The sequence below is a fragment of the Gavia stellata genome, chromosome Z (assembly GCF_030936135.1).
Source record: "Gavia stellata isolate bGavSte3 chromosome Z, bGavSte3.hap2, whole genome shotgun sequence".
NCBI classification, from domain to species: Eukaryota; Metazoa; Chordata; class Aves; order Gaviiformes; family Gaviidae; genus Gavia; species Gavia stellata.
In genome coordinates, this window is record NC_082637.1 from 25602518 (window position 1) to 25615028 (window position 12511).

Sequence of the window (12511 nt, forward strand, 5' to 3'; positions counted from 1 at the left end):
CACTGCCTTAAAGGCTGTGCAGGAATGCCAAACTGCCCTCGTTTTCAATGTGTCTTCACTTGAATTTGACATCGTATACTGACAAGTGATTAAATTCAGCCATTATGGATCCTTATTGAAATTCAGATTCTGTTTCAGGGAAGATGGGTGATAATATTGGAACATTTTTTGAATTCCATTTCCCATACCTAGTAGAGTACATAACTGCTGAAATACCAGCATTTCAATCACAAAAGCAAGCTCCCACATTTCCCAGGATTTTCAATAGCAAGCATGGGTGTTGAACTTTGTGGAAAACCCTCTATTGTCTACAACTTGTCATGCATTATGCCACTGATGGTGCCACTGGCAAAAGTATTTTAGGTGCTTGATCAGCCATTGTTTCTTTATAGTTTGCTGGCTAATCTTGTTGGAGGCATTATCACAACTTGCTTGACAATGACCCTTACTTTTGCATTTCTACTTCTGCGTTAATTAATATGCTTATGTTTATTATAGTTAATTTCAGTGCTGGTCAAACCATTCATGTTTGGACATATTGTATGACTTTCAAACAAGGATATGTGTAAATCTATGAATGCACAATTTAATGTTAATGGATACAATTGCATGCATAAAGAGTCTATTTGCATGCGCATAAGCCAGTTATGATCATCTTAAGACCTGAGCTCTCAAATATTAGGTAGAGCTGTGTTGTCATCGAATGCAGTATGTATGCACAAACTTAAAAGCCATTTCTGGAAAAAGAAGAACATGCATGGAGTAATCTTGACTCAAAGCTAAATTCAAGTAATGTTAGTATATAGTTCCTGTAACATATTTAGAAATTAAATTCCTTTCCATGGTGTGTATTGTTACATTTTAAGTTAATTTTTTTTTTTTTTTAAATTAATTTTCATTCTTCTAGCAGTAATGAAAGATTTGGCTCAGAAGCATCTGAAGTCAAATTCCAGCTTTAAATTTCCACTTGTCGTTGCCAGGTACTAACTCTAAAATATCTCTTTTTACTGAGAACCCTTCCAAAAGGTGCAGCTGTGTGCTGGTTTCATCTTGCACTTTGTAGCTGTGTTGGCAACCCTTGAACGTAAGGTATGCTCTCATCTCCCGCATGTTGTCGTTGCTTTAGAACTGTTCAGGCCTGTCTGTATCAGGGAGAGGGAAGAGTTCGCAGATTGGAGCAAACCCTGGCTTGTGGTTCATCTCATTGGTTCTCACTGTCGCAAGGTAAAAATAGAGCTAGTGGAAAATCCAGCTTCTATTCGTGTGTCATCAGAAGTTTCCTTACTATCTGGAGACCCGCTACCAGACTTGTGACTAGAAGGAAGACACAAAAACTGTATGACAGCTTTTCAGAACCTTAATATTTTGGAGTCTTTGTAATTTCAAAAAAAATTGCAGGAATTTGGGGGAAAAATGATTGATTTAAGTGAAAAACTGATACTGGATTGTAGCAAAGGGATCTACAAAGCTGCTCAGGTTCTTAAGAGTGGATTTGGTTCTCCAAACTTCTGTGCTGTGCTACAGCATACTTCAAAGCAAAAGATACTTTTGAAATCAGGTACTAGATGCAGATTGCATGTGGGCTTTTGTTCTCTTCTCTTTTGCTAAAACTGACCTATCTGAGAAGTTTTCCTTTCCTTCTGTAGATCTTAATATGCATGCTGAGTTTTCTTCTGGAACACGTAATCTAGAATCAGGACTTCTTCAAGGATATCTTGTATTCTGGCTCTGGGAGTCAAATTGGTTTCTTCCAAAATTATGTGTAGTTTTCTTCGGTTTAGTCTCTGCCGTTTCCTCTCAGCATTTTGAAATTGAAGGGCACTGTTCCCAAATTTGACTGTCTTCTGTGTAAAAGTTATAAACTGGCTTCAGTTCTGTAAGTACTGTTCAGTCTTTTTTTTTACTGACAGATGTGTTTCATGAGGCCTTTCGCCTTTAAATGAACATAATTCTTTATTTTGTGCAAAAGTTGGCGAGTTTAAAGTACAGGTCAGTATGATTCTATGAGTTAATTATATTTGAGATAGCACAATGAGTAGGAAATCCCAGAACAGGTGAGAGGTTAAGTGATTTTAATTTGTTAATGCCATCTCCTACATGCTGATGAAGTGAATGTTTTTTTCAGTGTTGCTCAGCAGTATACCTGTGTGATTTAGATGTATTCTTCTGTCATTGCTGCATTGAAGGTAGCTGCAGGTTTTGTACCTACCATTGTGTGTGTGTTTGTGTCTTTCTGCCGTAGAGCTTATACTGACTAGTCTGTGCATAATATTAAGAGAGAGATGAATATCCTGAGTTTTCAGTCACATACACAAGTATTTTACACTTTATGTATTTATGGAATAGATTGTCATTATTTTAAAGGCTGTCTTCATATCTAAAAGTTCCGTAATGCCTCTGGTAGGTAGAAATTTCCAGTTTTGGAGAAAAGCAATAGGGTGTAGGAAGGAAGAGATATCAGAAATCCTCTGAACTCCTAAAATTTTAATAATGTTCCAGTTGGATATTTTAGGGTAGCATAGGAGTGTTGGAAATCTTTCCTTTTAACAATGAAATCTTTCCTTTTAACCAATGTGACATTTGCCTTACATACATATGTATGTTCTGTAGCCATATTATAGATTTTGCATAAATATAAAGGTAAATGCATAGCTTCCAAAAGCCTTTCACTTTCACTAAGAATATTATTGATCCAAGAATACTGTACAACAAAGATATTCAGTAACAGATTATGATACAAACCTAGTTTATAAGCTAAGATCCTGCTTAAAGTGTAGAAGAAAAGCATGGAGCATTAGATAGGTTGCAGGAAGAGGCACTCTATGTAACCTGGGTAAGGTCTACCTCCACCCCATTCTTTATGTCCCATGGAGACAAACCATTTTCTGTAGTGTCTTTCTTCACCCTGCAAGGGCTTCTTCCTGTCAACTGAAGTCTTCCCCTGACGTTGGGTTCACCTTTTTGCTTTGTTTGGACTCCAACCCTCATGTAGAAAATCTGATTCTAGTGGGAAATGGGATTCTTCTTCTAAATACACCTTGTCTATGGGTATTCGGAGTGTATCTCTTGCCATCATTTCAAGGCACATTTTGGTTAATGCAGAAAAGCATTATTCTCTCTACTGCTCAGTGGCCTGGATGGACCATCCCTGAACTGCTGAGCTGTCACCTGAAATGTTTCAAATGTCTGTCAGGTTTGACTTCTGTCCTCTGTCTCTATTTCTCTTTCTTTGTCTCTCCTTTCTTCTCTCAGTTTCAGCTTAGACTGCTGACTGTTGCTGCATGCTGCCTCCAGCTGAAATTACGAGATGAGCATCTTTGTTCAGAGATGACGCAATTTCATTGCTGTTACACAAGAGGGAGAAAGGTACTTAATGTAACTAGCTACCTAAAGGAGCAGAAAGTTACTCCAATTAGTAAAAATATATAAACTCCGTTCTTAAAACCTGTTCCTCTTCTGCTACTATGTAAGGGATGTATTTTATGCCCTTCCCATTCTGTGAGTCTGTTAGTATCTCATAATTTGAGTATTTTCATAGCATACTCTTTGATATGACTCTGATCTGATCTTTCATTTATTCTTTCAATAGATTTGCCCTCATCATGAGATATATTCACAGTTTGGGGTCAAAAGGAACTATTTGATCTGAATGTTACAAATCAAATAGTCTGTATTTCAGCATGCCTCAACAGAGGCTGCTTGGAGTGCAGCATCTTCCATTTGAGCCCGACTTGTGTTTGATAAAGCAGATATGATGTTAAGCTAAAAGAGGTGTTCTGGTGGAACCTGGAAGTGGTTTGTAGATGTAAAGAGATGAAAAGTCCATTCCTGTGTAGCTTGTTCTACATTAATAACTATACTTGGAGATCTGCTGGTCGTCTACACCTATATAATATGCACTTTCTTTGAATTTAGCTTTTAATCACAGTGTAATACTAAGTCAACTATCTGACAATACTTCAGAGTTTATTATGTCTACTCATTTGCATTTTTCAGCTAACTATGATACCACCAAGGAAGGAGGCAGTGTGATTTTAACAGAATCTATCCTCTAAAAAGCTATGCAGACAATCCTTAGTTACAGTGCTGTCTTTTGTTGCTTTATCATATGAGTCTAGTATCAGGTTTTCCTGTATTTTGCCCAGGACTGATAATGTAACTGGCGTGTAGTCATCTTACTTGGCCTTTCAGAGTGTGGATCGGGCATTAGAACTCTTTTGATCCCCAGGAGTTGCTCTGATTTTCCATGAGTCATTAAAAAGTAACATCAGCAGGCCAGAGATCTGCTTAGGCAACTCTTTTGGGACTCCTGAATGCTCATTTTTTGGGCCTCCAAAGTTAAACTATTATGACTAGCAGATGTTTTTCTAATGTCCTTCTCAGTTATGAACGGACTGGAAAGTATTCCATCATTACCATACCATCATTCTACTTCTTTCTGCAAGGGACATGTCTCAGTGTCCCAGTATGCTCCACTTCCATTACTAGTTTGTAAATAATTATTATTTATTGTCTTTCATTTCTCTCCTCAGTTTTCTGCACTTCCAGATTTCTTCTGTACCTTCCTTGGTGTCTTACCACTTTTAAATTGTTTGCATTTTTAGAAAGTTATATAATTGTTGCTTCCAAAATAGGGTGAATTCTTAGCCAAAATTTTCTGCTTTCTCTTTCTCTCTTGTGGTATATTTCATTTTTCGGCTATCTCAAAGTTTTTCATTAAAGACTCTCTATTGATATTTCGCTGTTGTGTGTTTTTTCTTTTTCTCCTTCTGTTTAGTTATCCTCATAATTTTGTTCCATTTCAGTCTTGTAGGAATATGGTGTGTGCGTGGACATGCGTGTATACATACGCATGCAGGCACATACGTGCATGTGCGTTTAAGAATTGCTCTCTATTTGTCTGTGGTGAGTTTAATCAGGCAGAGATCACCATCGCTTAGGCAACTGGCAACTTTTACTTCAGTGATTAAGCTTTGTTTATCAATCATAACCCATCAAACTATGCCAGATGTTTCTGGCGGTAGTTTAATAGTAACTTTATGTAAACGTTCTTGCTTTCCAAGAGTTAAACAGGACTGCTCTAAAACTTTTGACTTACTCTTTGGGCAAAAATAGTGCGTTTACAGATAGATTATCCCTCACATCACAGAGCCAGAACATTCCTTTATACAGTATGTTCTCTCCATGAAGAAACTGCATTGCTTGAAAACTGACTTTGTATAAAATCCGTGTGCACGTTTGTTTGAATCTGCAAAATATCCCTTTCTGATCTGCTATTTATTCTTAACCAGTCATTGTAGAAAAGAAAATTCTTGCTTCAAGAAAACTATACTGTTAATAGTATTATGCTTGAAAATTGAAATAAACAGAAGTTATTGAACTTTTGTATGAATGTGAAATACTAGTTTCTACTCCTATTTCAGGCCTTTGTAAGTCTGTTCTACCCGGGGGATGAGCAAATCCCAGATGGTGATGTGTTTAGCTCCCTCATCTGGTGCACACTGGATGTAAATGTTTCAGAGCAAAAGGTTTTTTTCTTTTCTTCCTTGCATTGAATTTCTGCCCATCCATAGACTGCAAGCTTTTATTGTTTTCTTTTCCTAGGTAATACAAAGAGTGATTCGAGGACTGACTGAGGTCCATAGAAGAAAATGCTACAAAAATGCAGTTTTCATCATTTTTATTCAGTTTTCTGATTACTTGTGGAGTGTTCTCATTTAGGCCTGACAAGTGGGATGTTTGTTCCATACTTAAAAATTAACTGGTTGCTTTATGTACCATGACTTTCATAAACAGAAATTGCATTCAACTGTAGCTTGGCTTATTTTTCTTCTTTTTCTTTTATAGCTTTTTCATTTCCAGATCTTACAGAGCAGTTTGCACCTCCTGATGTTGCTCCACCGATTCTTATCAAGATAGTGGAGACAATTGAAAAGAAAGGTAGGTTGAAGAATGATCTACCAAGTTTTTTGTTACTCATGTGAGCCAAGGCTGCAGAATCAGATCCAGAGCTGTCATCTCCTCTTTCTAGAGCTGCTAATGTATCACATTACTCAACAGATACAAAATAATCTCATTTAAGGTTTGTTGCATTGATTTCTGCTCAGTAGAGGCTACTTGGACTGTAGGAGCAAAAACAAAGCTCAAATGACATTTAATAACTAATAAAAGTATTATTGAGAGGTAAGGGAGAGGGGTTCGGTATGGCTTTGGTTTTTTCTAACTGATAAGCACCTTAAGTTGGTTATGGAAATGCCATAATAACATTGAATTGGATACACAGCCAAACAAGTAATGTTTTGCCCCAAAGCAGGAAAAAAGAAAGAATTAAATAAAAAAAAAGTTACGAAAACTGTTTTTATCCTTCAGGAGCCAGTTCTTTATTGCTGCAGTATGCTAAGCCAGCCAGTGTTATTTTTATGGTTTTTTGCTCTCCTGTTTTCCCATGTTGACGTCTCTCCATACTTTTGAGGCTTTCCCCTTTCTTCTACTATGTCCTGCCTCTTTTGCCCTATTTCTGTCCTCCTGGCTCTTCCTCTGGTGTCACCTTCATAGTCCTGGTGAGATATGGAGCAGCTCAGTGGGTCCTGTTCATTCAGTGGCCTTACAGCCAGGGAGCGAGAGGAAAAGTGCTATCCTGATCAGACTCAGGCTGCAGTCCTTGGGGACGTAGGTTCTCACACACTGCTCTGGCACTTTAAGAGAGCATGAGCCTTTCCTGAGTGAGCAGGAGCTTGCTAATATCAATGAGAAGGGCCAGTATTTAGCAACAGTTTGCATAAGCAACCACTACTTCCAGGACACGCCACTGATACTATTAAATCATTGGTGCTCTGCATCCCTGGCTATGGTCTCCTCTCTTGTGTCTTCTCTATTTCTCTGAAGTAGCAAAGTTGTAAACAGTATCTTTTACATGAAAACACTGGTTTGGTGTCTTTTATTCAGGTAGATTATCAGATGTACTATGTGACATACACAGACATTTTCTCTCACTCCAGTGATGTGACACTCACCTTACATACACTGTGAGGTTATGGGCTCTGTGGCTAGTCAAAGGTGACCTAACGGTTACCTGTCCCATAGAAGGGGCTCTCTGAGTCTGTTGACTGCATAGGGTGCCAAAGGTTAGGCACGCTCGTAACTTAGAAGTCTCGGTTAAATCTTTAAAGCTAATTAGGATGTATCAGAACTTTTGTCATGTCCCTGACCCATTCCTGTGGGGTGGCCTGACTCAGATTGCTCACTTCTTATCCACCTGAAAGACCTGGTGTTTCTAGCTGGCATGTAGAGTATAAAGGAAAATCTGGCTCCCATGTTGCTCCTGCAAGCTGTTTTCTTGCCTGGGGTATGTGAATCAGTTTCCTAGTCCTGGCCTTCTACAGCCAGCCTGTGGAGAGTTGTACAGAATATGTGGGACTGCTGGCATCTCTGATCTTCCTTGCCCAGCTCTTTCTGCAGACCCAGCAGTCTGCATATACGAAGAGGTGTCTTACAGCCTTAAAAAGCAATCACATTCTGTAGTGTGGTAGGTGGATGGTGGTGGGATAATGTTGCTAATTTATACTTCAAGTATTTATTTGAAGAAAACAGAAGTATGTTGTGTCATGGCAACAGTCACTGGAATATTAATGTATCCCATCGATTTTGTTTTGAAGGTCTGGAATGCTCAACTTTGTACGGGACACAAGGCTCAAGCAGCTCAGCAGAATTAAGACAAATTCTTGAATGTGGTAAGTACAGTTCTCTCCCGTAAAGCACTAGACAGATTTTGTGGTCACACTGCTCCTCTTTTCTTTTTTCCCCTACTCAACTTATATATATGTGCTGGTTCTGAATAATACAGCATTAAAAAGACAAATACAAGTAAAAAAGGTTTCTAACTTGTATATTTAATATGAAAGGTATTTTTCACTTTCACAGCTTGTCTTTTTTTCATGGCTCCACTGCGTGTTTTTTTCCAAGAATAATTATTTCAGTCGTTTCTTGGTCACTTGCTTGTTCAAGGACTGACAATCTAGCTGTACAGAGAAAAAACAAGGTGTTTTGTTCAGAAGTAAGATAAAGATACACTATTCCTGTAAGGCTGCAGGTTATTATTTTGTAAACAAATGGCCATTTGTTTACACACAGTTCTGTGTGTGCATTTTTTTGGTCCAGTAGGTGGAGGCAATAGCTGCACATTCCCTGTCTGCTACAGAGATGATACTGGAAGGGAAAGAGAGAATTAAATTAATGTTGCTTCAGTAGGCTGGATTCTCAGGTTTTGAACAGTAAAATGCAGCTATACCATTAACACCACATAGCTGTTCAGGTTTCTTGAAATATATTTTCTTCTCTTTTTGGTACTCTTTATTTCTACTTCAGGCCAGAATATACTGGCATGGCAACACTCAGTTGCATTATGAGAGATCAGGAAATACTGTAGGAGGAGTGCTTGACCACGCCTTTGCAAGCTGGGGTGCACTGTGAGGTGTGAGCTTCCGCTTGCATAAGAGCACAAAAATACAAGGGCTAGAAAATGAAACTGGTTACAAGCCATGTTGCCAAAGGGACCAAGGAAGCAAACTCAAACTGTGAATTAGCTCTCTTCATTTTCAGTAATTGCACATATTAACAAAATGAACAAGAGATGATACTATGAGTTGTCTGTTCCTTCAAATCAGAAGATCATCCTGTCCTCTGCTGATTGTGGTGGGAGAGAAGTATATGAGTGCAGCAAGCAGGGACAGGAGATACGCACATGGTGCTAGCAGCCTAAGCCATATTTTTAGTATTGTAATTATATTTTTCAGTCCAGATAAATCCAGATTTTCTATGGCACCAATATGGATGTATCTCTTAATTTATCTGAATCCCTTTTTAAGTCTCTAAACTGCGATGTACTTTTATGAAAGGTTCATCTGTCTCCTGAGATCAAGAACTTGTGGTTTATTCTTATTTAAAATGTAATTAGGTTTGAGAAAAGAAAACAGGACTTTACCCTTTAGTAACAGTGTATCTTTCTGAGTTCTCTTTAAGATAGGATCAGAATCTTCCAGGACAGAGCCAGTGCAGTGGGTGTCCAGATACATGGATAAAGACAGATCTCATCTCCTCCACATACTGTCTTTGAATTAGCAGAGTGCTAATTTGGAGAGCAAAGTCGGCTTTGGTCTCAAAGTTATGAACTGCCTCAGTGTGCTGTTCTGTTTATGGTTAAAATGCTCTCCATATTAATTGGATAACTGTGTGTTAGCTTCAACAGAGTGCTATCTAGCTCCAGAATCAAAGCTGACTTGCATCTGGCCAGCTTTGCAGATGGAAGAGTTCAGGTCTGTTTATGACATTACACCCAAAGAGTTGGAGCGTACCAGAAGTTTATTCTTACTCCTGTATTCATTATAATGGTTTCAGATATACTTCAGAGAAAGGGTCAACAGTGAAAGAACCAGGATTTAACTTGGCTTATGAAATAAAAAACATCCTGTGAGCAACAAAATTAATGAGAACTATTTCTTAGGAATTTATGGTTGGATTCTCGGACACGTAATTGCTCTTGTAGAATTCATACCCACACTGCAAGTTTTTTATCATCTGAGCCATTCGTAGTGTCTTTTTTCTCGTGTAAATTCTTTGGTGTCTGATAAGAATTGAGCTCATGCTGCAAGCTTTTCTTTGCGGAAAACAGAAAGGAGGTGGAGGAGCACTAAGTTTCTCGCTACTCCCTCTTGACTGCCTTTTTTCACAGTACATGTAGACACACCACAAATCTGATTCCTCCACCTCCCTGCTGAATTTGGTTTAAACTGGCCACGTAGATTGAGGAGTTATTTAACAGGGGGCTTGGCTAGCCTAGAAAGGTGGTCAGCATTAATACCTCTAAATTCTTTTACCAAATGTGGATCTTTATTTAGGACTTTACTGCGCCAGAGTTTCATGTTTTAAGATGAACCCTAATCTTGCTTGCACTAAGTAAGCATTTCTGTATTTTCCTATTCTTGCTTTTGCTGCTGATATTCCTTGTTCCAATGCTAACAAGTAGTCCTTTATGCGACACTCCCAAACCTTAGCCCAAGTCATAACTGTCCTGGAAGGATATCAGGTTTTACAAGATAAATCCTAACAGCTGCATAAAACACCAGGCACCCAGTTCTGCACATGTGTATTTGTTTCGACTTACTCACGTAAATATTTACACAGACTTGGAGCCCCAAATGGTTATTCAAACTTCCAGTCATAATAGAAGTAGCTACCAGTAGAGAAGCTGCATTTGCCCAAACACTTGATTAATACTTCTTACACAAAATATTTACAGGTAAAAACAGAGACCTATTAAAAATATTCTGATGTTCCGTAACATTGCCAACATGCAGGAAGTCACTACCATTATTCTGAGTTCAGCCCTGCACTGTATGTGACAGAAGGCCACACAGAGCTGTGGAAGCCATTTGGTTCATCACATGCCAAAGGCTTGGGCATGGTGTTGAGCACTATATGTTCTTTATCTCAGAGATGTTTCTTGGTGCCTTACATTCTTTCTTACGAGTTGTTGCCTGTAAACCAGATATAAGTTAGCAGTTTTGGCTTGGTATAAAGCCCTAATATCATTAGCCTGTATATTTTTTCCATTTTCTAATGTCTAAAAAGTATGTTGCTCTTTCCCTTTAGATGCCTCTTCACTGGATTTAGAGACATTTGATGTGCACACTTTATCAGATGCTCTCAAGAGGTATCTCCTGGACCTGCCAAATCCCATCATTCCAGCAGCTGTTTACAGTGACATGATTTCTGTAGCTCAAGGTATGATTATTGCTTTATTTCAAATGTCAAACAAAAAAAGCTTTTATTAGGATTCTGAATATCCAGTGGTCCAGCTGTCACCCACAGAACAGGGAAGATTCTGCACAACTTGGCACCATCTCAGAAAACATATATACGTTCACCACTTTTGATGAAAGCTGTTTCAATTCAGATCTAGACATGCATTATTTACTTACCTATTTAGGTAAACATAATGGAAAATATAAGGGATAACACAGTTCTCTTAATTTTAGTAAGCAGAATGGCTATAGAAAAACTGGGTGGAAAAATCAAGGGCTTATCTGTATGCAGAAAGCTAATTTTTAACTCTTATCAGTGCTGACAAAGTAAATATATTAGAGGTCATGGTGTTCTGCGGTATGTTGCAGATTATGAAGTGAGAAATACATGCATGTAAGATTCATCATCTACAGCGGTCATTTCAAACAAGTACAGCTTATAGGCTTTCAGCACATGGGCCAAGTATTCTGTTGTATATCTCAGGACAGGATATTGTTACTGGTAACCTTCAAAGTTAGAACAGCACCTGTGAGACTTATCTAGTGCATCTCAGAATTACCCAATCATGTGTGACGCTAAACACAAGACAGACTTCTACCAGTACACTCTGAACACATTGTGGTTTTTACCAAAATGCATCTCTGTTTCCATTTGACTTTTAAATACTTGTTCTTTACTCTTCCTTGAGCATTTCACTTTTTTCAAAAGAATAAAAAAGTCTTATGGCACTAGTGAAGGACAGAATTTTTTTTTTTCTGTAAAATTGACGCTTCCAAAGGAGTCATAATATAGTTTCATTTTACTTGTTGAATGTTCCATGCTGAAATCAAGAACCTTTTATCTGTTTGCTTGCAGAAGTGCAGAGCTCAGAGGAATATGCTCAGTTGCTGAAGAAACTCATCAGATCTCCAAATATACCTCCCCAGTATTGGCTCACACTCCAGTATTTGCTCAAACATTTCCTCAGAGTTTGTCAAGCTTCCAGCAAAAATCTCTTGAATGCCAGGTCTCTGGCTGAAATTTTCAGCCCTCTGCTTTTCAAATTCCAGATAGCAAGGTACGTGGGTCATCTTTATTATACTTTGTACTGTAAATATGGGTTACTTATATACAAAAGTAAGTTTAATTAATTAATTTTGACCTTACTTCTAATGTGGAGGGCATTGTTGTAAATTTTTTCAATGTTTTTGAATAATTCTAATGTAAACTTTTGCATTTTTCCTAGTTCTTACTGTCTAATCCATCTCTTACAGCTCTGATAATACTGAACACCACATAAAAATCCTAGAGGTTTTAATCACAAGTGAATGGAATGAGAGACAGCCTGTACCAGGTAAAAACTATTTTTAATTTAAAAAGTTATATACCATTGTTTTCTTAAACATTAAAATGCAACTTAGCAACAGTAAATGCTCATTGTTTTTCTTTTTTAATCAAACTTAATGCAAAAGTGCTTAATTACAGAACTAAGCAGAAGTTGTTCATATGTTCTGTAATGGTGTGCAACATTTGTTTTATAAGAAATTGTCTTTTTCATTAAAATCATTTTAGTACCCGTGGTTTGTACAGCATTAGGACTTTCATTTCTTTTTCGGTAATCAGTGAATAGGGATTTGTGAATTTTTAAGACCTGTAAACCAATAGAATGTATATCATAACGGGGGTGGGTGTGTGTGTGTGTGTGTGTGTGTGTGTAAATTGCGGAGATTTT

General features: G+C 37.9%; 1 protein-coding gene across 1 annotated transcript in view; it reads left to right on the top strand.

Annotated features, from left to right (window-relative positions):
- PIK3R1 (phosphoinositide-3-kinase regulatory subunit 1) overlaps positions 1-12511 on the top strand; it is a 57351-nt gene that overhangs the window by 23401 nt on the left and 21439 nt on the right. The window contains exons 2-6 of the mRNA XM_009812339.2: positions 5848-5940; positions 7656-7730; positions 10648-10779; positions 11656-11857; positions 12054-12133. Of these exons, the coding sequence (XP_009810641.1) occupies positions 5848-5940; positions 7656-7730; positions 10648-10779; positions 11656-11857; positions 12054-12133 (582 nt within the window). The remainder of the gene's footprint in view (positions 1-5847; positions 5941-7655; positions 7731-10647; positions 10780-11655; positions 11858-12053; positions 12134-12511) is intronic.